Source organism: Platichthys flesus, chromosome 11, assembly GCF_949316205.1.
Source record: "Platichthys flesus chromosome 11, fPlaFle2.1, whole genome shotgun sequence".
NCBI classification, from domain to species: domain Eukaryota; kingdom Metazoa; phylum Chordata; class Actinopteri; order Pleuronectiformes; family Pleuronectidae; genus Platichthys; species Platichthys flesus.
The window spans coordinates 26,735,533-26,758,040 of NC_084955.1; the positions used below are offsets into that span (position 1 = coordinate 26,735,533).

Here is a 22,508-nt window from a genome sequence, read left to right on the forward strand (position 1 = left end):
TTCTCACAAAGTTTGAGAAAGTGGTACATATTGGCCCCCGGGTAACTGTCTAGCTGTATTGTGGGGTGGTTGTAAGGGGGGATTCGGTTTATGTTAGAATCCCCCAGTACCAGGACTGGTTTGCGGACTTTGATAAACCAGTCCTGGATTTTCCTGTTGGGTCTAGAAATGTGATATGTGGGTTTGAATTTACCTGCTGCGGTGGAGTTGGACTGCAGAGGACTGAATGGAGAGGAGGCGGAACAGGGTCCTGAGGGGCTGTCGTCGGGGGGTGAAGGTGTGCCGGAGTCCGGAGTGGCACAACCGGGAGGTGGAGTTCCTGGGCGAAGTTGTTGAGAGGAGGTCTCAGATACGGTGTGGTTGGCTACATTAGCCTTTATTAAGCCGCTCATCATGTTTAGTGATCCTCCTGTTAATACGACCAGGGCTCCTGGTTCTCCCATTGTGCCAGTCCGGGCACCGGCAACACCTAGGGGAGAGGAAGGGGGAGAGGAAATGGTGTCATGAATCAAAGAACATGCATCAGAGTTGTTCTGAATGATAGGTGATACTGGTGATACTGCGTTGTGAGTGTCTGGTAACCGGTGGATCTGGGCCTCTGTCTTCTGCGTCTGTCTGTTAGGTCTTGGTTCCACGCTGGTGGTTTGTAAGTCTGGGATGTTTAGGGATGGTAGTGTGGCTGAGGTGTTTGATCTGGTCAATTTTTGTAGAACAGGGGAGAGTTGGGGGTCGGCTGTTATCATTCCTGTCTCCTGGGGGACCGGTTTGGGTCCCCAGGAGACCTTTTTGACCCTTAATAGAGAGGGGGTGGAGATGTTTGAGTCTGCAAGGGCTTGTCTAGGCTCCTTGGTGTGACTGGGGGAAGTCTGTTGTGGGTGAGCCCTCTGTGGCTGTAGAGGGCTCTTCTTGAATATGGACTGGGGGGGTAGTAAGTCCAGTGGTGTGTTATTTTGTGGTCTTGGCATAGGCGGATCAAATAATGTGTGTTGGTGTAATGGGGTCCTGGTTTGGGGGAGGGGGAAAGTCTTGTGTCTGAAAGTCGGGTGTGGGCCATATTGAGTACGTCGAGAAGATTGTGGTTGTTGAGTGTCCATGGCAGGTACTGTCCGGGGTTGGGTAGGGGTGGGGAGGAGGGGTGTACGATATTGTCGAGTCCTGTGTGGCTGGGATGTCAGTGGGAACTTACTGGAGGCTGGCAGTGGTGGAAATTCGTCCTCGTCGGATAATTCCGGGATGGTGGAGAGGGAACTCCCCAACCTGCTCTTGTGTGTGGAAAGAGGTTTTTGTTTGTTAATCATGTTGCGGTGTTGTGTGTGTCTGTTCAATGCATGTTCGGTGGCTGTAATTGTGTCTGGCCTGAAGCGTTGCCCGTATCTCCTTCTAGCCCAACCAATGGCTATCTGTAGTGCTGTAGTGTTATGTGTTGTCTGGCTGAGAGTATGTATGGTGTTGGCGTAGTGTTCTTGTAATATAGTCATGTTTGTTTTCATCCAGTGTGTTGTATTGTTTTGTATTTTGTGTCGTGTGGTGTCAGAGGGTGTGGCTGGTTTGATGAATTCTGATAGTCTGTTGACCTGCCTCATCATTCCTGGTGGAAAGGTGTTAGTTGCAAGTGAGTGATCGGTTGTATGTTTATGGTGTATGGCCTGAATTAAACGGAATAGTTTTTTGGCTGCGGCTCGAGTTTCCGGGTCAGGTGCATGATTGAGTATGTGGGTGGGTGTTGTGTCTGTGTATGTGGTCCTGGGTGTAATGTTGTATTTGTTTTGTGGTGTTGAATGCGTGTTAATTGACATCAGTGGTGGTAGTGTTGTGTGCATGAGCTGTGGTCTGAGCCCTTGGCCACTCGACGCTACGGTCTTAGCTCTGTTAAAAAACATATTTTGATAATCACTGGTGGGGGTTCTTACCCTGGCAGCGTCGGTGAAGGTCTCATGGAGGTCCAACAGTGGTCTGGTTGATCTGCTCCTGGCCGTCCTTTGCCGAGCTGGGGTGCTGGATTGTTCGGTGAGGTTTTACCAGCTGTGCTCCAGCGAGATGGTCTTTGGCCTCTGGTGCCCTGGTGCCTGGTGGGGACACTGATACAAAAAAGAGGAGCTCCGGTGTGCTCGTCCCAGTGCGAGATAGAGTTTGTCCGGGAGGTCTCCAGAATGTTATTAAAAGTGTTTGACCCACAGAAAAAATGCACCAAAAAGCATGGGTCCAGATATAGTCCCCTGTCACAGTTTCTTAAAAAAGGGGGAGGAGATCTCAAAAAAGTTTTTGAGAGGAACAAGTAATCTCCATCTCAAAAGCAAAAAAGGAGGAGAGGAGGTCCTTTTTGCGATATAAAACTGTGTTTTTTGGAGGAAGACAAGGCCTCGGGCAGAAGCCCCCCAGGATGATCAAAAATTCTAACTTTTAAATAATTAAAAACAAGTAATCTCAATAGTTAAAAAGCAAAAAGCTGCTTTAAAACAAGAGATAAAAGATAAAAGATAAAAAGAGTCTAAGGTTACGTACCGTAGAGTGGTTAAAATCCCTGACGTTTCGCAGTGGTTGTTGCTTCTTCAGAGGAGGCTGTTCAGACTGGTAGCTCTGGTGGTTTAAAAGTGTTGAAGGAGGGAAAGTGTGTCCCTCCTCCAAGGCTCAAACCACCTATCAGTTGGTTGTATTTGCAAATTGGTCGTTTGTGATTGGGCTAGAAGGGCAGATCCTGTTTGAATTTTGGAGGGAAAATTAGGGTCCCATCTGATTGGTTGCTTTGGGGGGCGGTGGCTAGAAAATATCCAGGTAATTTTATCTGGTGTGTGCTGTTTAACAATAACTATGGCCTCAGGGTTAAGGTCTAGGTTCTTGACGTGGAGGACCTGGGTTCGAATCCCCAGGGGGAATGAAACTTATGGAATTCCCCATGAAGGAAATCATTGTTCCTTCTACAACGTGAAAATATCTTTGTTGTATAGGCTGTTTAACCAGATGTGGGGGGGATTTTGTTGTGTTTTTCGTATGTTATTCTATACTAGGTTACCTTCCAGCCGGATTGAAGCTCACAAGATTTGAACTGATTGTCTATTTTCTACAATCACTGTGGCAACGGGGATGGACCCAGGACTTTGGCGTGGGGGATCCGGGTTCAAGGACCGCCCCGGGGCACCTAAACAGAAGTTTACAGGGATGGGCTCAGGACTTTGGCGTGGGGGATCCAAGTTCAAGACTGCCCCAGGACATCAAACAGGGGTCGCTGTTGTTGGGGTTACACGTGAGGGAAGCTGTCCCTCCGTATATAGTTGTTATCGATTTTTTGTTTAAGGTAAGAAGCTCTTGTGATTGGAAGGTCTATCCATCACTGGGTGGAAAGTCTGTGTGTGTACATGTGCGTGTGTGTGAGTGTGTGTGTGTGTAGATATGTATGTGAGTGTGTGTGTGTGTGTGAAGATGTAAGTGTGTGTGTTATTATTTATATGGTTATTGTATTAAACGTATGTTCCAACCGGATTGTTATTCATAGGTCAGTGGCACGGGCGGGGTTAGGTTTGGGTTAGGGTTGGGGTTTAGGATTCAGGGGTTTGATTTTTGTGGCACTGGCCTACTGACCTATTTCGTTCAAACCGGCTGGAAATTTGATAGTGTGGTGATAGTCAGGTTGGTAGAGTACAGCTCCACCATCCCGGGGACCAGGGTTCAATCCCCAGGCAGAGCACAACAGTCAGGACCATGGGGCAGAGAAAGGGGCAGGTCAGGATACTCTACGGGCCTGTCGCAACTGGATGGTGTCATCATTCAGGCCCGTAGGCACAATGGTGTTCATTTTATGGATCCATAATTTTTCTGCCCTCTTTCTCTGCCCAACAGTCCATTGGTCGTTGCTCTCCAAACCTGAGATTATTAGTTTATTGGTGGGGTGTTGCTGGAAATGTTTTACCAGGTGGGTGGTTAATTTGCCTTCCCCAATGTTATACATATGTTGCTTGAGGCGTGTAAGTATTGAATGTTTAGTCTCTCCTATATAATGTTTATGGCAGGTGGTGCATGTGATAATGTATATTACGTTACTAGTATTAAGGGAGAATGTGCCGAGTGTCGGAAATGCTGTTGTGCTGTGGGGGTTGGATATGAATTTTCTATTTTTGTAATGTGTATTATATTGTATTTGAATGGGGGGTCTATTGTCTGTATATTTGGATTTGATAAGAAGGCTATGGAGACTTTGATTTTTTCTATATGCGGAAATTGTCTGGTGGTTATGGAAGGCCGGATGTATTGTTTTGGTATGGGAGAAGTTTTGTTTAATGAGGTTATGGAGTCTGGTTGTTTGATGAGAGAATGTAGATATGAATGGAATTAATATGGGTTTGATTTCAGGGTTATTGGGAGGATGATTGGTTGTGGTCTCGGAGAGAGGGTTGGGGTTAGGGTTAGGGTTAGGGCCTAGGTTAGGGTTAGGGTTAGGATTAGGGTTTAGGTTCTGGGTTGAGTTAGGGTTAGGGTTAGGGTTAGTAGGGTTAATAGGGTTAGGGTTAGGGTTAGGGTTAGGGTTAGGATTGGGGCCTAGGTTAGGGTTAGGGTTAGGGTTCTGGGTTGGGTTAGGATTAGGATTGGGGCCTAGGTTAGAGTTAGTAGGGTTAGTATGGTTAGGGTTTAAACTAGGGAGATAGGTGGATTTTATTGTTGGGGGCCCTGTGGTTGGGGGTCCCTCCGAGACCGGAGACTGGGGTGGAGCGTCTGGGTTGTTGGAGCGAGTGAGAGCGAGAGAGGCCAAAGTGCTATTTTTGATGTGGCGGAGGAACCGTTTTGAATAGCCCCTGTGTCTGAGTGCGGAGAAAAGGAGTGAAATGGATATATGTAGGTCTATGGATGTAGAAGATAATCTATAAAAACGGATGATTTGTGATTTTATTATGCCTTTAAACGTGTGCTTCGGGTGATAGCTTTTTTTATGGAGGAGTGCATGTGTGTCCGTAGTTTTGAAATATACTTTGGTGAGTAATTTGGTGAAAGCCGAATTAGGGGGATGTTCAAAAAAAACCGTTGTATCCAGAAAATTAACTTGAGCCGGGTCTATGATATATTTTACTTTGATAGATTGGTGATGGTTATTGAGTGTGTTAATGAAGTCGGAAAATAAAGTGATGTCATGATGCCAGATTCCAAATATGTCGTCTAAAAATCGGAGGTAGAGAAGTGGTTGAAGGGTGCATTTGGCCAATGCCTCTCGTTCCCACTCGCTCATATAGATGTTTGCGTACGATGGAGCATACCTTTGGCCCATGGCTGTTCCATGAATTTGGAGATAATGTTTGTTATTGAAAGTAAAATCGTTGTTATTGAGGCAGATGTTAAGAAGCTCAATGATTTGTTTGTCCGGTCTATTGGTGTCAGGATAACTATTAAAGATGGATGTTATTGCTTTGATTCCTATGTTGGTATTAATATTGGTGTATAAACTGTCTATGTCTATTGTAAATAAAAATGAGTGATTTGGAACAACCATGGGTCGGATGAGATCTAGGAAATGATACGTGTCTTTAATGTATGCCGGATGTTTGTTGGAAAGGGGTCCAAGAAAATGTTCTATATATTCAGAAATGTGATAAGAAGTGCTGTTGCAATCGGAAACTATTGGTCTACCGGGGGGAACTTCATAGGGTATGGTCCAGGTTTGTGGTTCTTTGTGTATTTTGGGGAGTAGATAGAAGAGTCTAGGGCGGGGGTGATCGGGGCCAAATAGGTAATGTTTTTGCTTATGGGTGATGATTTTTTTGTCATATAAGTTTTGAATAATATTACGGAGAAGTGGTTGAGTTTGGTTTTGTAAATCCGATTGAATGAGTTTGTAGTGTGTGGTGTTTGATAATAATCTGTTTGCCTCCAGTAAATATTGTTGTCTGTCCATTATAACTATCTTTGATCCTTTATCTGCCGGTTTTATTATTATATTGGGATTTTTGATGAGTTGATCTAAGGCCCTGCGTTCCGGCCCCGAAAGGTTGTCCGCAACGTCCCCAGCGGGCCGGTAATAACGCAGGGCCTGTTTGTTCTTTTGCAACAGGGTTATGGTATTTTTGTGTGATTGTTCTATGGTAGGTTCCCAGCTGGATTTGTTGGTGAAGGGTATCTGTATGTGTTGAGGTTTGTCGAAAAAGTGGCTGATGATTTTTAGGCGTCTATTGTACTGATGCAGGTCCCTATGAAGTTCCTCCCAGTCAAAGTGTGTTGGGCGTGGAATGAATGAAAGACCCCTTTCCAATAACTGGATTTGTTCTATGGTTGGGGTGAATAGTGTGGATAGGTTGAGAATGTTTGATGTAGAGCTCCACCCCAAGTCAGGTGCGGGGTCAGTTAGGGGCGTTGTGTTAGGGTCTGTGTTGGGTGGGACTGTGTTTAAGCCCGGCTTGGGTTTGGATGTATTTGTAAATTTAATTGTTGTAGCCAGTATTCAAAAATGTGTGTAGCAGTAGCAGGTTTCCAGTGTATATTGTCCTTTTCTGTAAAAAAAGTGTCGTGGGGGATTTCAGCTAAAAATGGGAAGTAAGTGGCTATAGTATTGTTAATGTATTTAAGGTTGTGCTGTTGTTTAATAGTGAGATTAGCGGAAAAATTAATAATGGGAAAGTAAATGTCGGCAATGGGGAAGGCAAGTTGGGCCTGTTTGTATAATGATTTTAATTGTTTGCAAGAGGTCTGCCTGGGGTCCTGATCTTTATTATTGATACCGACTGAGAGGATTAGAATTTTCACTTCTTGGCTGGGAATGGCTTTCTCACAAAGTTTGAGAAAGTGGTACATATTGGCCCCCGGGTAACTGTCTAGCTGTATTGTGGGGTGGTTGTAAGGGGGGATTCGGTTTATGTTAGAATCCCCCAGTACCAGGACTGGTTTGCGGACTTTGATAAACCAGTCCTGGATTTTCCTGTTGGGTCTAGAAATGTGATATGTGGGTTTGAATTTACCTGCTGCGGTGGAGTTGGACTGCAGAGGACTGAATGGAGAGGAGGCGGAACAGGGTCCTGAGGGGCTGTCGTCGGGGGGTGAAGGTGTGCCGGAGTCCGGAGTGGCACAACCGGGAGGTGGAGTTCCTGGGCGAAGTTGTTGAGAGGAGGTCTCAGATACGGTGTGGTTGGCTACATTAGCCTTTATTAAGCCGCTCATCATGTTTAGTGATCCTCCTGTTAATACGACCAGGGCTCCTGGTTCTCCCATTGTGCCAGTCCGGGCACCGGCAACACCTAGGGGAGAGGAAGGGGGAGAGGAAATGGTGTCATGAATCAAAGAACATGCATCAGAGTTGTTCTGAATGATAGGTGATACTGGTGATACTGCGTTGTGAGTGTCTGGTAACCGGTGGATCTGGGCCTCTGTCTTCTGCGTCTGTCTGTTAGGTCTTGGTTCCACGCTGGTGGTTTGTAAGTCTGGGATGTTTAGGGATGGTAGTGTGGCTGAGGTGTTTGATCTGGTCAATTTTTGTAGAACAGGGGAGAGTTGGGGGTCGGCTGTTATCATTCCTGTCTCCTGGGGGACCGGTTTGGGTCCCCAGGAGACCTTTTTGACCCTTAATAGAGAGGGGGTGGAGATGTTTGAGTCTGCAAGGGCTTGTCTAGGCTCCTTGGTGTGACTGGGGGAAGTCTGTTGTGGGTGAGCCCTCTGTGGCTGTAGAGGGCTCTTCTTGAATATGGACTGGGGGGGTAGTAAGTCCAGTGGTGTGTTATTTTGTGGTCTTGGCATAGGCGGATCAAATAATGTGTGTTGGTGTAATGGGGTCCTGGTTTGGGGGAGGGGGAAAGTCTTGTGTCTGAAAGTCGGGTGTGGGCCATATTGAGTACGTCGAGAAGATTGTGGTTGTTGAGTGTCCATGGCAGGTACTGTCCGGGGTTGGGTAGGGGTGGGGAGGAGGGGTGTACGATATTGTCGAGTCCTGTGTGGCTGGGATGTCAGTGGGAACTTACTGGAGGCTGGCAGTGGTGGAAATTCGTCCTCGTCGGATAATTCCGGGATGGTGGAGAGGGAACTCCCCAACCTGCTCTTGTGTGTGGAAAGAGGTTTTTGTTTGTTAATCATGTTGCGGTGTTGTGTGTGTCTGTTCAATGCATGTTCGGTGGCTGTAATTGTGTCTGGCCTGAAGCGTTGCCCGTATCTCCTTCTAGCCCAACCAATGGCTATCTGTAGTGCTGTAGTGTTATGTGTTGTCTGGCTGAGAGTATGTATGGTGTTGGCGTAGTGTTCTTGTAATATAGTCATGTTTGTTTTCATCCAGTGTGTTGTATTGTTTTGTATTTTGTGTCGTGTGGTGTCAGAGGGTGTGGCTGGTTTGATGAATTCTGATAGTCTGTTGACCTGCCTCATCATTCCTGGTGGAAAGGTGTTAGTTGCAAGTGAGTGATCGGTTGTATGTTTATGGTGTATGGCCTGAATTAAACGGAATAGTTTTTTGGCTGCGGCTCGAGTTTCCGGGTCAGGTGCATGATTGAGTATGTGGGTGGGTGTTGTGTCTGTGTATGTGGTCCTGGGTGTAATGTTGTATTTGTTTTGTGGTGTTGAATGCGTGTTAATTGACATCAGTGGTGGTAGTGTTGTGTGCATGAGCTGTGGTCTGAGCCCTTGGCCACTCGACGCTACGGTCTTAGCTCTGTTAAAAAACATATTTTGATAATCACTGGTGGGGGTTCTTACCCTGGCAGCGTCGGTGAAGGTCTCATGGAGGTCCAACAGTGGTCTGGTTGATCTGCTCCTGGCCGTCCTTTGCCGAGCTGGGGTGCTGGATTGTTCGGTGAGGTTTTACCAGCTGTGCTCCAGCGAGATGGTCTTTGGCCTCTGGTGCCCTGGTGCCTGGTGGGGACACTGATACAAAAAAGAGGAGCTCCGGTGTGCTCGTCCCAGTGCGAGATAGAGTTTGTCCGGGAGGTCTCCAGAATGTTATTAAAAGTGTTTGACCCACAGAAAAAATGCACCAAAAAGCATGGGTCCAGATATAGTCCCCTGTCACAGTTTCTTAAAAAAGGGGGAGGAGATCTCAAAAAAGTTTTTGAGAGGAACAAGTAATCTCCATCTCAAAAGCAAAAAAGGAGGAGAGGAGGTCCTTTTTGCGATATAAAACTGTGTTTTTTGGAGGAAGACAAGGCCTCGGGCAGAAGCCCCCCAGGATGATCAAAAATTCTAACTTTTAAATAATTAAAAACAAGTAATCTCAATAGTTAAAAAGCAAAAAGCTGCTTTAAAACAAGAGATAAAAGATAAAAGATAAAAAGAGTCTAAGGTTACGTACCGTAGAGTGGTTAAAATCCCTGACGTTTCGCAGTGGTTGTTGCTTCTTCAGAGGAGGCTGTTCAGACTGGTAGCTCTGGTGGTTTAAAAGTGTTGAAGGAGGGAAAGTGTGTCCCTCCTCCAAGGCTCAAACCACCTATCAGTTGGTTGTATTTGCAAATTGGTCGTTTGTGATTGGGCTAGAAGGGCAGATCCTGTTTGAATTTTGGAGGGAAAATTAGGGTCCCATCTGATTGGTTGCTTTGGGGGGCGGTGGCTAGAAAATATCCAGGTAATTTTATCTGGTGTGTGCTGTTTAACAATAACTATGGCCTCAGGGTTAAGGTCTAGGTTCTTGACGTGGAGGACCTGGGTTCGAATCCCCAGGGGGAATGAAACTTATGGAATTCCCCATGAAGGAAATCATTGTTCCTTCTACAACGTGAAAATATCTTTGTTGTATAGGCTGTTTAACCAGATGTGGGGGGGATTTTGTTGTGTTTTTCGTATGTTATTCTATACTAGGTTACCTTCCAGCCGGATTGAAGCTCACAAGATTTGAACTGATTGTCTATTTTCTACAATCACTGTGGCAACGGGGATGGACCCAGGACTTTGGCGTGGGGGATCCGGGTTCAAGGACCGCCCCGGGGCACCTAAACAGAAGTTTACAGGGATGGGCTCAGGACTTTGGCGTGGGGGATCCAAGTTCAAGACTGCCCCAGGACATCAAACAGGGGTCGCTGTTGTTGGGGTTACACGTGAGGGAAGCTGTCCCTCCGTATATAGTTGTTATCGATTTTTTGTTTAAGGTAAGAAGCTCTTGTGATTGGAAGGTCTATCCATCACTGGGTGGAAAGTCTGTGTGTGTACATGTGCGTGTGTGTGAGTGTGTGTGTGTGTAGATATGTATGTGAGTGTGTGTGTGTGTGTGAAGATGTAAGTGTGTGTGTTATTATTTATATGGTTATTGTATTAAACGTATGTTCCAACCGGATTGTTATTCATAGGTCAGTGGCACGGGCGGGGTTAGGTTTGGGTTAGGGTTGGGGTTTAGGATTCAGGGGTTTGATTTTTGTGGCACTGGCCTACTGACCTATTTCGTTCAAACCGGCTGGAAATTTGATAGTGTGGTGATAGTCAGGTTGGTAGAGTACAGCTCCACCATCCCGGGGACCAGGGTTCAATCCCCAGGCAGAGCACAACAGTCAGGACCATGGGGCAGAGAAAGGGGCAGGTCAGGATACTCTACGGGCCTGTCGCAACTGGATGGTGTCATCATTCAGGCCCGTAGGCACAATGGTGTTCATTTTATGGATCCATAATTTTTCTGCCCTCTTTCTCTGCCCAACAGTCCATTGGTCGTTGCTCTCCAAACCTGAGATTATTAGTTTATTGGTGGGGTGTTGCTGGAAATGTTTTACCAGGTGGGTGGTTAATTTGCCTTCCCCAATGTTATACATATGTTGCTTGAGGCGTGTAAGTATTGAATGTTTAGTCTCTCCTATATAATGTTTATGGCAGGTGGTGCATGTGATAATGTATATTACGTTACTAGTATTAAGGGAGAATGTGCCGAGTGTCGGAAATGCTGTTGTGCTGTGGGGGTTGGATATGAATTTTCTATTTTTGTAATGTGTATTATATTGTATTTGAATGGGGGGTCTATTGTCTGTATATTTGGATTTGATAAGAAGGCTATGGAGACTTTGATTTTTTCTATATGCGGAAATTGTCTGGTGGTTATGGAAGGCCGGATGTATTGTTTTGGTATGGGAGAAGTTTTGTTTAATGAGGTTATGGAGTCTGGTTGTTTGATGAGAGAATGTAGATATGAATGGAATTAATATGGGTTTGATTTCAGGGTTATTGGGAGGATGATTGGTTGTGGTCTCGGAGAGAGGGTTGGGGTTAGGGTTAGGGTTAGGGCCTAGGTTAGGGTTAGGGTTAGGATTAGGGTTTAGGTTCTGGGTTGAGTTAGGGTTAGGGTTAGGGTTAGTAGGGTTAATAGGGTTAGGGTTAGGGTTAGGGTTAGGGTTAGGATTGGGGCCTAGGTTAGGGTTAGGGTTAGGGTTCTGGGTTGGGTTAGGATTAGGATTGGGGCCTAGGTTAGAGTTAGTAGGGTTAGTATGGTTAGGGTTTAAACTAGGGAGATAGGTGGATTTTATTGTTGGGGGCCCTGTGGTTGGGGGTCCCTCCGAGACCGGAGACTGGGGTTAGGGTTAGGGTTAGGGTTAGGGTTAGGGTTAGGGTTAGGGTTAGGGTTAGGGTTAGGGTTAGGGTTGGGTTAGGGTTAGAGTTCAGGGTTCATGAGTATGGTTTATTTGCACTGGCCTATTGATCTTAAAGTGGTGGCACGGTTGGAGGAGCTCCGCTCCCTCTAACGGGGGACCAGGGTATGATCCCCAGGCAGAGCACGTCTGCAAGGACCATGGGACAGAGAAAGGATGAATACGGTTGCTGCCTGGGTTGGAGTATTTGTTGGGCGTCATTCTGTCTAAATTTTATGGAGGAAAATTAAATTAAAAAACTAAGTAAACCTGGTTGGGGATTAATTTTATCTATGAAGGTGGTATTTTAATACTGGAGTAACATAGACTAATGAAAAATGGGGATTTATGGAAACAAAATTGTAAAATGAATAATGGTGTTGTGGCAGAGATGACGCCCCTGGCCCAGAGAATCCTAGTTCGATTCCCCCCGAGGCATGTGTGTTAAAGTGGTGCCTTGGGGGGCCTGAGTGGACCCAGGCAGCACGGCTGGTAGTAGAGGGAAAAAAAACAAAAGGGGGGAGGGGGAAAGGGGAAAACACGGGGGAGTTGATAAGGAAGACTACATGAGAGGGAAATTTAAACTGATTGTCGGGTGGGTGTCCTATGAGTGTACTTAATTGTCATTGAGGCCTGTTGGCGTGATTGTACCTAATTTAAAAATCCATAATTTTTCTGTCCTCTTTCTCTGCCCAATGGTCCAATGGTCTTCTGATTCTAGACCAGAGATTATAAGATTATTGACGGAGTGGAGCTGAAAATGGTTAATGAGGGGGGTGGTTAACTTGCCTTCCCCAATGTTATATATGTGTTGTTTTAATCGGGTGAGTATGGAGTGTTTTGTTTCCCCGATATAATGTTTATTGCAGGTGGTGCATGTAATGATGTAAATGACGTTGGTGGTGTGGAGTGTAAATGTACCTAATGTGGGGAATGCTGTATTGCTGTGAGGGTTTGAAATAAATTTTCTGTTTTTATAGTGTGTGTGGTATTGTGTTTGTGTTGGTGGTTTGTTATCAGAGTATTTTGACCTTATTAGTAAACTGTGGAGGTTTTTGTTTTTCCTGTAAGCTGATATGATGACGTGATTTTGGAAAGCCGGCTGTAGGGTTTGAGTATGAATGAAGTTCTGTTTGATGATGTTATGTAAACCTTTGATTCTATGTGAGAAGGTAGATATGAATGGTACCGGGACACGGGGTGGAGCAATCCGGGGAATGGAGCGAGTGGGAGCGAGAGACGCCAAAGTGCTGGTCTTGATATGGCGGAGGAAGCGTTTGGAGTAGCCCCTAGACCTGAGACTACAAAATAGAATGGAGATGGAAGAATGCAGGTCTATTACACGGGATGATATTCTGTGAAAACGGATGATTTGAGATTTAATAATGCCTTTAAATGTGTGTTTCGGATGATAGCTAGTTTTATGGAGAAGGGCGTGTGTGTCTGTTGTTTTAAAGTAAACTTTGGTAAGTAGTTGTGAGTATGACAAGTTTTTTGACCGGTCAAAAAAAACAGTTGTATCTAAAAAATTAACTTGTAGTGGATCTATGATGTACTTAACTTTAATAGACTGATGGTGGCTATTCAATGTGTCAATGAAATCAGAAAATAAAGAAATGTCATGTTGCCATATTCCAAAAATGTCATCTAAAAATCTGAGGTAGGTGAGGGGTTTGTGGGTGCACTTGGCCAATGCCTCTCGCTCCCACTCGCTCAGGTAAATGTTTGCATATGACGGGGCGTATCGCTGACCCATGGCCGTTCCGTGGATTTGCAGGAATTGTTTGTTATTGAATGAAAAGTCGTTATTGTTGAGGCAGATGGTAAGGAGTTGAATAATTTCTTTGTCCGGTCTATTGTTGTCGGGGTTGTTATTGAAGTTGGATATTATAGCCTTGATACCGATTTGTGTATTGATATTTGTGTATAGACTGTCTATGTCGATTGTAAATAAGTATGACTGATTTGGAACAACCATGGGCCGGATGGTATCTATAAAATGATAAGTGTCCTTGATGTAACTTGGGTGTTTATTGGAAAGGGGTCCAAGGAAATGTTCGATGTATTCTGAGATATGGTATGATGTACTATTGCAATCTGAGACTATTGGTCTGCCGGGAGGAACCTCATAGGGTACGGTCCATGATGGGGGTTCCTTGTGGATTTTAGGTAATAGATAGAACTGGCGGGGGCGGGGTTGGTCGGGGCCAAACAGGTAGATTTTTTGCTTGTGGTTAATGGTTTTATTGTCATATAAAGTTTGTATAATACTACGGAGGAGTGGTTGGGTTTGACTTTGTAGGTCTGACGGAATGGGTTTATAATGTGTGGTGTTTGAGAGTTGTCTGTTTGCCTCCAGTAAATACTGCTGTCTATCCATAATGACTATTTTTGAACCTTTGTCCGCGGGTTTAATGATAATATTAGGATTTTGGGTAAGTTCTTCTAAGGCCCTGCGTTCAGGCCCCGAGAGGTTGTCAACAACGTCCCCTGGGGGCCGGTAATAACGCAGGGCCTGTTTGTTCTTTTGCACCAGGTTTATTGTGGCTGTGTGTGATTGAGCCGTGGTGGGTTCCCAATTAGACCTGTGAGTGAAGGGTGTCTGAATGTGGTCCGGTTTATTATAGAAATAACTGATGATCTTTAACCTTCTGTTGTATTGGTGTAAATCCCTATGAAATTCCTCCCAGTCAAACTGTAATGGGCGTGGGATGAATGAAAGACCCCTTTCCAATAACCGGATCTGATCTGAAGTTGGAGTAAATAGTGTGGATAAGTTAAGTATGTTTGCTGTAGAGCTCCACCCCAAGTCGACTGCAGGGTCAGTATGGGGCATAGGGTTTGGAGGGTTAGGGTTAGGGTTAGGATTAGGGTTGGGGTTGGGGTTAAGGTTAGGGTTAGGGTTAGGGTTAGGGTTGGGATTAGAAGGTTTAGGGTTAGGGTTAGGGTTAGGGGTGGCGTTTGTGCCCGGTTTGGGTTTGGGTCTTACTATAAATTTAACTGTTTGAGCCAGTAATCGAAAATGAGTTGCGCGGTAGCCGGCTTCCAATGGATGTTGTCCTTTTCTGTTAAAAATGTGTCGTGAGGGATCTCTGCTAAAAATGGGAAGTATGTGGCTATTGTGTTGTTGATGTATTTTAAATTGTACTGTTGTTTAACGCTGAGGTTGTCTGAGAAGTTTATGATAGGGAAGTAGATGTCGGCATTAGGGAAGGCAAGTTGGGCCTGTTTGTATAGAGATTTTAACTGTTTGCAGGAAGTCTGCCTGGGGTCCTGGTCCTTATTATTGATCCCAATGGAGAGGACCACTATTTTTGTGTTGGGGTTGGGTACCGTTTTTTCACATATCTTTAAAAAGTGGTACATGTTAGCCCCCGGGTAGCTGTCTAATTGTAAGTCTGGGTTGTTGTGGGGGGGGATTCGATTGATATTTGAATCCCCTAAAACCAGGACTGGTCTGTGGCATTTGAAAGACCAGTCCTGGAGTTTCCGGGTGTGTCGAGCAATGTGTGATGTAGGGTGGTAATTACCTGGTGTCGAGATGTGTAGTGGTAAGCTGAATGGGGAGGAAGTGGAGGAGGGTCCTGCGGGGCTATCGTCGGGGAGTGGAGGTGTGCTGGATCCCCGAATGGCACCAGTGGGAGATGGACTTCCGAGGAGGAGTGGTAGGGAGGTCTCAGATGTGGTTTCAATGGCATTGTTAGCCTTTAATTGCCCGCTCATCATGTTTGGTGACCCTCCCGTTGTGGTTACCGGGGCTCCTCGCTGTTCCATTGTGCCAATTCGGGGATCAGCAACACCTGTGGGTGTGGAAGGGGAAGAGGAAATAGTGTCATGGTTAATTGCGGAGGTATTTGAGTAATTCTGTGTGTTTAATGATATGGATTGAAATTCTAGGGTATTGTTTTGTGTGTCCGGTAATTGATGAATTTGGGCTTGTACTTGTTGTGACCGTTTTGTAACGGTAGTCGGCGTGTCGGAGGTACTGGAGCTAGGAGGTAGTCGTGTCGCTATGGAGTCCCGTCTAGTCACTGTCGGTAAGATGGGGGAGAGTCTGGGGTTTAGCTTTATGCTCCCTCCTGCCTCCTGGGAGGCCGGTTCGGGTCCCCAGGAGACTATTTTCTTAGCCCTCACTGTGGGAGGGATGGAGTTGTTTTGGTCTAGAGGGGTTAGTCTGGAAGTCATGTAGGTTGGGTGGGTCGGTAAACCATTCAATAATCTTAGTCGTGGTTTGGGTATGGGTTGGTCAGGTGGTGTCGGTTTTAGGGGGGGCCTGGTTTGGGGTAACAAGAATGTCTTCTGTCTGTTGGTCTGATATGGGCGGTCCTGTCTGAGTCGCTGGGGTTGAGGTTGTAGCCCATCCAGTGTTGTCTGGCACTGGGTGGGGGTGGGGAGAAGTGGTGTCCGGGCCTGTGGAATTAAATGGGGTTGAAATGTAGGGGGTAACTTACTGCTGACTGGTAGTGGTGGAAACTCTACTTCATCCAATAGTTCCGGGATGGTGGAGAGGGAGCCCTCCAACCTGGTCTTGGTTTTGATAAAAGGTTTGTTATTGTTATTGCTGTTGTTGTGTTGTCTATGCCTGTTCAGAATACCTTCTGTTGTTGTTATGGTATCCGGCCGGAGTCTCTGGCCATATCGTTTTCTAGCCCAACCAGAAGCTATTTGAAGAGCTATGGGGTTGTGTGGTGTATGGCCGAGGGTGTGTATTGTATTTGTGTAATGTTCCTGTAATATAACCATGTTTGCTCTCATCCAATTGTCTGTGTTGTTTTTCACCTTATGACGTGTGGTGTCTGATGGTGTGGCCGGTTTGATGAAGTCAGTTAGTCTGTTTACTTGACGCATCATCCCGGGTGGGAAAGTGTTGCTAGTGATTGCATAATCTGTTACTTGTTTATGGTGTACTGCTTGTATTAGGCGGAAAATTTGTTTTGACGCCGTTCGGGTTGCCGGGTCTGGTGCCTGATGTAATGTGTATGTGGGTGCTGTGTCCATGGCTGTTATCCTGTGTGGATTGCCATGTTTGCATAATGATGCTGAGTGCGTGCCTACAGACATCAGGGGTTGTGGGGATGTGTTTGTGTGTGTATGTGTGAGCTGTGGCCTATGTCCTAGACTACTCGAAGGTACGGGCTTCACTCTGTTAAAAAACATTTTGGAAAATCACTGGAGGGGGCTCTTACCCTGGTGTTTAGTAGGTGGAGGTCTCCTTGGTCCCGTAGATGGTTTGATGGCTTAAGCCTGGGCTTCACCCAGCTGGAGCTGGGATGTTGTTTGGGCCGTGGTCCAGTAGGGCGAGGTTCAAGCGTCTAAGGTGTCCTGTTGCCACGTGGGTCTCCCTGGTGGTGTAGGTGGAAGTCCCTTAGGTCCCGTAGTTTACTGCTGACTGTTTGGTCCTGGGCACCCGTAGTTGTAGCTGGGGCGGCGTTACGGGCAGTGGTCCAGGTGTTGTTGATGTCCTGTAGCCAGGTGGGTAACCTAACAAAAGAAGGGAACTCCGAAAAAAAGTCTCAGTACAGAGAAGGACGAGAGGGAGGTCTCCAGATGGTTATTTTTAAATATAGTCCAAAAAAACGGGGGGGGGGGGGGGGGGGGGGGGGATTTGGAAGGAAAAAATGAAAAATAAAAAATAAAAAAGTATATAAAAAAATATATATTAAAAAATTATTATTAGGTCTCTGATGTGGGTCCTTGCCCCAGCCGGGACCAGGAGCCCAAAAAAAGAAGTTATGTAATCTCAAATACAAAAAAGGAAGAGGCAGTCCTTTTTGTTTAAAGTCAGGGTCCACTGTTGGATAACAGGAGGACGGCCTAAGTAATGTTTGCCTCAAGATGTTCAAGACTACTAGTTGTTAATTTTTTGGAAAAAACAAGAAACAACCAGACTCCTCTGGTCAAAGCAGGGTTGCTGTAAAACCAGAGTTTTTAGAGAGAGGGAGTCTACTGTTTATAAAAATCGGGGGAAGGCCTCGGCCGATACCTTCAGAATGTTTTGGAAAGACATTTTTCTAGCTTCAATTTGGAAAAACAAGGCTCCCACTGGTTAAAGGCTAGGTTGCTTTAAAACCAGAGTTTAAAAAGGAGGCAAATGTTTGAAGCTCAAGGAAGGCCTAAAGTAGCAGCCCCCCAGGGACAATCCAAATATACTAGCTTAAATGATTAAAAATAAGTTTTTCAAATAGTTTTAAAAACAAGTTGCTTTAAAACCAGAGTTTTTAAAAAAGATAAAAAGTCAAAGCTGACGTACCGTTGAGTAGTATTAAATCCTGACGTTTCGCACTGGTCGATGCTTCTTCAGAGGATGTGTGCTAGGACTGACAGCTCGGGTGGTTAAAAAGTGTTGGAGGAGAGGAAGTGTGCCCCTCCCCCAAGGCTCAAACCACCAATCAGTATTGTGTGTGTGGGTAGATCTGTTGTGATAGGGCTGGTGGGGTCGGCCATTTTGTAGGGTTTCCCTCCAATATATTTGAATCTTGGAGGGAAAGTTGTTGTCCCACACGATTGGTTCCCTTAGGGGGTGGTGGCTGGAAAATAGAGAGAGAAATGTCTGTATTCTGGCTAGATGTTTTAAGACCGTGTTTGGCCTACCAGGATAGCTCTCGGTCTCTCATGTGGAGGACCTGGGTTCAAAACCCCCCAGACCTGGGGCTAGGACCAGGGTCAAGTTTTGTCTGAACAGTAGTTTCTTCGAAAAAACGATATATATTTTTTTATGTATAAAAATAAAAATGTATAGTAGTTGTAAAGCGGGTTGTGTGTCAAGATCAATGGCACGGGCTGGGTTAGGGTTGGGTTAGGGTTAGAGTTCAGGGTTCATGAGTATGGTTTATTTGCACTGGCCTATTGATCTTAAAGTGGTGGCACGGTTGGAGGAGCTCCGCTCCCTCTAACGGGGGACCAGGGTATGATCCCCAGGCAGAGCACGTCTGCAAGGACCATGGGACAGAGAAAGGATGAATACGGTTGCTGCCTGGGTTGGAGTATTTGTTGGGCGTCATTCTGTCTAAATTTTATGGAGGAAAATTAAATTAAAAAACTAAGTAGACCTGGTTGGGGATTAATTTTATCTATGAAGGTGGTATTTTAATACTGGAGTAACATAGACTAATGAAAAATGGGGATTTATGGAAACAAAATTGTAAAATGAATAATGGTGTAGTGGCAGAGATGACGCCCCTGGCCCAGAGAATCCTAGTTTGATTCCCCCCGAGGCATGTGTGTTAAAGTGGTGCCCTGGGGGGCCTGAGTGGACCCAGGCAGCACGGCTGGTTGTAGAGGGAAAAAAAACAAAAGGGGGGAGGGGGAAAGGGGAAAACACGGGGGAGCTGATAAGGAAGACTACATGAGAGGGAAATTTAAACTGATTGTCGGGTGGGTGTCCTATGAGTGTACTTAGTTGTCATTGAGGCCTGTTGGCGTGATTGTACCTAATTTAAAAATCCATAATTTTTCTGTCCTCTTTCTCTGCCCAATGGTCCAATGGTCTTCTGATTCTAGACCAGAGATTATAAGATTATTGACGGAGTGGAGCTGAAAATGGTTAATGAGGGGGGTGGTTAGCTTGCCTTCCCCAATGTTATATATGTGTTGTTTTAATCGGGTGAGTATGGAGTGTTTTGTTTCCCCGATATAATGTTTATTGCAGGTGGTGCATGTAATGATGTAAATGACGTTGGTGGTGTGGAGTGTAAATGTGCCTAATGTGGGGAATGCTGTATTGCTGTGAGGGTTTGAAATAAATTTTCTGTTTTTATAATGTGTGTGGTATTGTGTTTGTGTTGGTGGTTTGTTATCAGAGTATTTTGACCTTATTAGTAAACTGTGGAGGTTTTTGTTTTTCCTGTAAGCTGATATGATGACGTGATTTTGGAAAGCCGGCTGTAGGGTTTGAGTATGAATGAAGTTCTGTTTGATGATGTTATGTAAACCTTTGATTCTATGTGAGAAGGTAGATATAAATGGTACCGGGACACGGGGTGGAGCAATCCGGGGAATGGAGCGAGTGGGAGCGAGAGACGCCAAAGTGCTGGTCTTGATATGGCGGAGGAAGCGTTTGGAGTAGCCCCTAGACCTGAGACTACAAAATAGGATGGAGATGGAAGAATGCAGGTCTATTACACGGGATGATATTCTGTGAAAACGGATGATTTGAGATTTAATAATGCCTTTAAATGTGTGTTTCGGATGATAGCTAGTTTTATGGAGAAGGGCGTGTGTGTCTGTTGTTTTAAAGTAAACTTTGGTAAGTAGTTGTGAGTATGACAAGTTTTTTGACCGGTCAAAAAAAACAGTTGTATCTAAAAAATTAACTTGTAGTGGATCTATGATGTACTTAACTTTAATAGACTGATGGTGGCTATTCAATGTGTCAATGAAATCAGAAAATAAAGAAATGTCATGTTGCCATATTCCAAAAATGTCATCTAAAAATCTGAGGTAGGTGAGGGGTTTGTGGGTGCACTTGGCCAATGCCTCTCGCTCCCACTCGCTCAGGTAAATGTTTGCATATGACGGGGCGTATCGCTGACCCATGGCCGTTCCGTGGATTTGCAGGAATTGTTTGTTATTGAATGAAAAGTCGTTATTGTTGAGGCAGATGGTAAGGAGTTGAATAATTTCTTTGTCCGGTCTATTGTTGTCGGGGTTGTTATTGAAGTTGGATATTATAGCCTTGATACCGATTTGTGTATTGATATTTGTGTATAGACTGTCTATGTCGATTGTAAATAAGTATGACTGATTTGGAACAACCATGGGCCGGATGGTATCTATAAAATGATAAGTGTCCTTGATGTAACTTGGGTGTTTATTGGAAAGGGGTCCAAGGAAATGTTCGATGTATTCTGAGATATGGTAGGATGTACTATTGCAATCTGAGACTATTGGTCTGCCGGGAGGAACCTCATAGGGTACGGTCCATGATGGGGGTTCCTTGTGGATTTTGGGTAATAGATAGAACTGGCGGGGGCGGGGTTGGTCGGGGCCAAACAGGTAGATTTTTTGCTTGTGGTTAATGGTTTTATTGTCATATAAAGTTTGTATAATACTACGGAGGAGTGGTTGGGTTTGACTTTGTAGGTCTGACGGAATGGGTTTATAATGTGTGGTGTTTGAGAGTTGTCTGTTTGCCTCCAGTAAATACTGCTGTCTATCCATAATGACTATTTTTGAACCTTTGTCCGCGGGTTTAATGATAATATTAGGATTTTGGGTAAGTTCTTCTAAGGCCCTGCGTTCAGGCCCCGAGAGGTTGTCAACAACGTCCCCTGGGGGCCGGTAATAACGCAGGGCCTGTTTGTTCTTTTGCACCAGGTTTATTGTGGCTGTGTGTGATTGAGCCGTGGTGGGTTCCCAATTAGACCTGTGAATGAAGGGTGTCTGAATGTGGTCCGGTTTATTATAGAAATAACTGATGATCTTTAACCTTCTGTTGTATTGGTGTAAATCCCTATGAAATTCCTCCCAGTCAAACTGTAATGGGCGTGGGATGAATGAAAGACCCCTTTCCAATAACCGGATCTGATCTGAAGTTGGAGTAAATAGTGTGGATAAGTTAAGTATGTTTGCTGTAGAGCTCCACCCCAAGTCGACTGCAGGGTCAGTATGGGGCATAGGGTTTGGAGGGTTAGGGTTAGGGTTAGGATTAGGGTTGGGGTTGGGGTTAAGGTTAGGGTTAGGGTTAGGGTTAGGGTTGGGATTAGAAGGTTTAGGGTTAGGGTTAGGGTTAGGGGTGGCGTTTGTGCCCGGTTTGGGTTTGGGTTTTACTATAAATTTAACTGTTTGAGCCAGTAATCGAAAATGAGTTGCGCGGTAGCCGGCTTCCAATGGATGTTGTCCTTTTCTGTTACAAATGTGTCGTGAGGGATCTCTGCTAAAAATGGGAAGTATGTGGCTATTGTGTTGTTGATGTATTTTAAATTGTACTGTTGTTTAACGCTGAGGGTTAGGGTTAGGGTTAGGGTTAGGGTTAGGGTTAGGGTTAGGGTTAGGATAGGGGAAATTGATCCGCCTCCTTTTAAAGGTGGCGGAAGGTGCGCTGTCCTTCCTCCAGGGGGCTACCTGGTCCCTATTGCGATGGTAGGGACGACCTTGTCGTTTCCCATATGCCACCGTCGTCCAACCTCTGTCATTTGGGTCATAATAAGTCATGTTGTGGGGTGTGAATTTGTAATCTAAGTCCGTGTCGCCTTTGTTATTTATATATAATGAATTATAATTTTTAATATAGTTGTAGTTGTTTTCTATTTATTAAGGAGATATTTATAATAAATTTTGTATATAAAATGTCCAATTTATGAAATAAAATCAAAAACTTCAAAAAATAAAAAAAGTGAAAATAAAAATCAAAAATGAAAAACACGTGACCGAGTCACTCGTGTTAACGTGCCACCTGACGACGTTTCGACCCTCTTGGGTCTTCTTCAGGTCAAAAAGGCACGTATGATGGGATGAAATGGCTACCAGTTCCGAGCAGTGAGGTCTTTCCCCTACGAAGATCAGAGCAACAGTGAGGAGACTGAGGGCTCCTCTATATATAGGCTGGCCCTCAGACTCCTCCCCCCTGTTGATTCTAATGTGAGCTTCACTTCTTGTGGCTGTGAATCATCCTGATACCGTGTATCTATGGATTTTTAAACTTGTTTATATATTTTCTTCTGTTTATAATTTTTTATATATTTTATATTTTTTATAAAAATTAAAAAAGTAACAAAATGAACTTGTGACTTTATGATTTTAAACTGTTCTTGTTCTAACTTATTCATAAACAATGTGTTCTGTATTTGAGCTTGTTAATTTACTATAAAGCAATAAAAAAATAAAAAAATAAAAACAGAGACTTTAGGTTTAGGCATAGAATAAAAAATGGTTAGGGTTAGGGCTATGATCCCTGGCTAGGTTTTAAACAGAGCAAATATGAATTAGGGTTAGACCCTAGTAATAACTTAGGTTTAGGTATAGAATAAAAAATGGTTAGGGTTAGGGCTATAATCCTTGGCTAGGTTTTAAACAGAGCAA

General features: G+C 44.8%; 1 protein-coding gene and 2 long non-coding RNA genes across 5 annotated transcripts; all 3 read right to left on the reverse strand.

Moving 5' to 3' along the window:
- Window positions 1-338: 338 nt before the first annotated feature.
- LOC133964337 (uncharacterized) lies at window positions 339-2,328 on the reverse strand. Of its 2 annotated transcripts, none has more exons than XR_009923758.1 (3): window positions 1,911-2,328; window positions 1,187-1,257; window positions 339-469 (listed from the first exon to the last, which is right to left on the reverse strand). It is a non-coding gene; the product is annotated as an uncharacterized LOC133964337 (long non-coding RNA). The 2 variants fall into 2 exon arrangements; XR_009923757.1 differs by having other exon boundaries at window positions 1,187-1,262.
- Window positions 2,329-7,077: 4,749 nt separating this feature from the next.
- On the reverse strand, window positions 7,078-9,067 carry LOC133964338 (uncharacterized). 2 transcript variants are annotated; one of them, XR_009923760.1, is made up of 3 exons: window positions 8,650-9,067; window positions 7,926-7,996; window positions 7,078-7,208 (listed from the first exon to the last, which is right to left on the reverse strand). It is a non-coding gene; the product is annotated as an uncharacterized LOC133964338 (long non-coding RNA). The 2 variants fall into 2 exon arrangements; XR_009923759.1 differs by having other exon boundaries at window positions 7,926-8,001.
- Window positions 9,068-9,768: 701 nt separating this feature from the next.
- LOC133964809 (uncharacterized) lies at window positions 9,769-16,640 on the reverse strand. The gene is made up of 3 exons (XM_062399051.1): window positions 15,941-16,640; window positions 15,020-15,289; window positions 9,769-9,875 (listed from the first exon to the last, which is right to left on the reverse strand). Exons 1-3 carry the CDS (start codon window positions 16,548-16,550, stop codon window positions 9,769-9,771), a joined length of 987 nt encoding a protein of 328 aa, XP_062255035.1. The 5' UTR covers window positions 16,551-16,640.
- Between the last annotated feature and the right edge of the window lie 5,868 nt (window positions 16,641-22,508).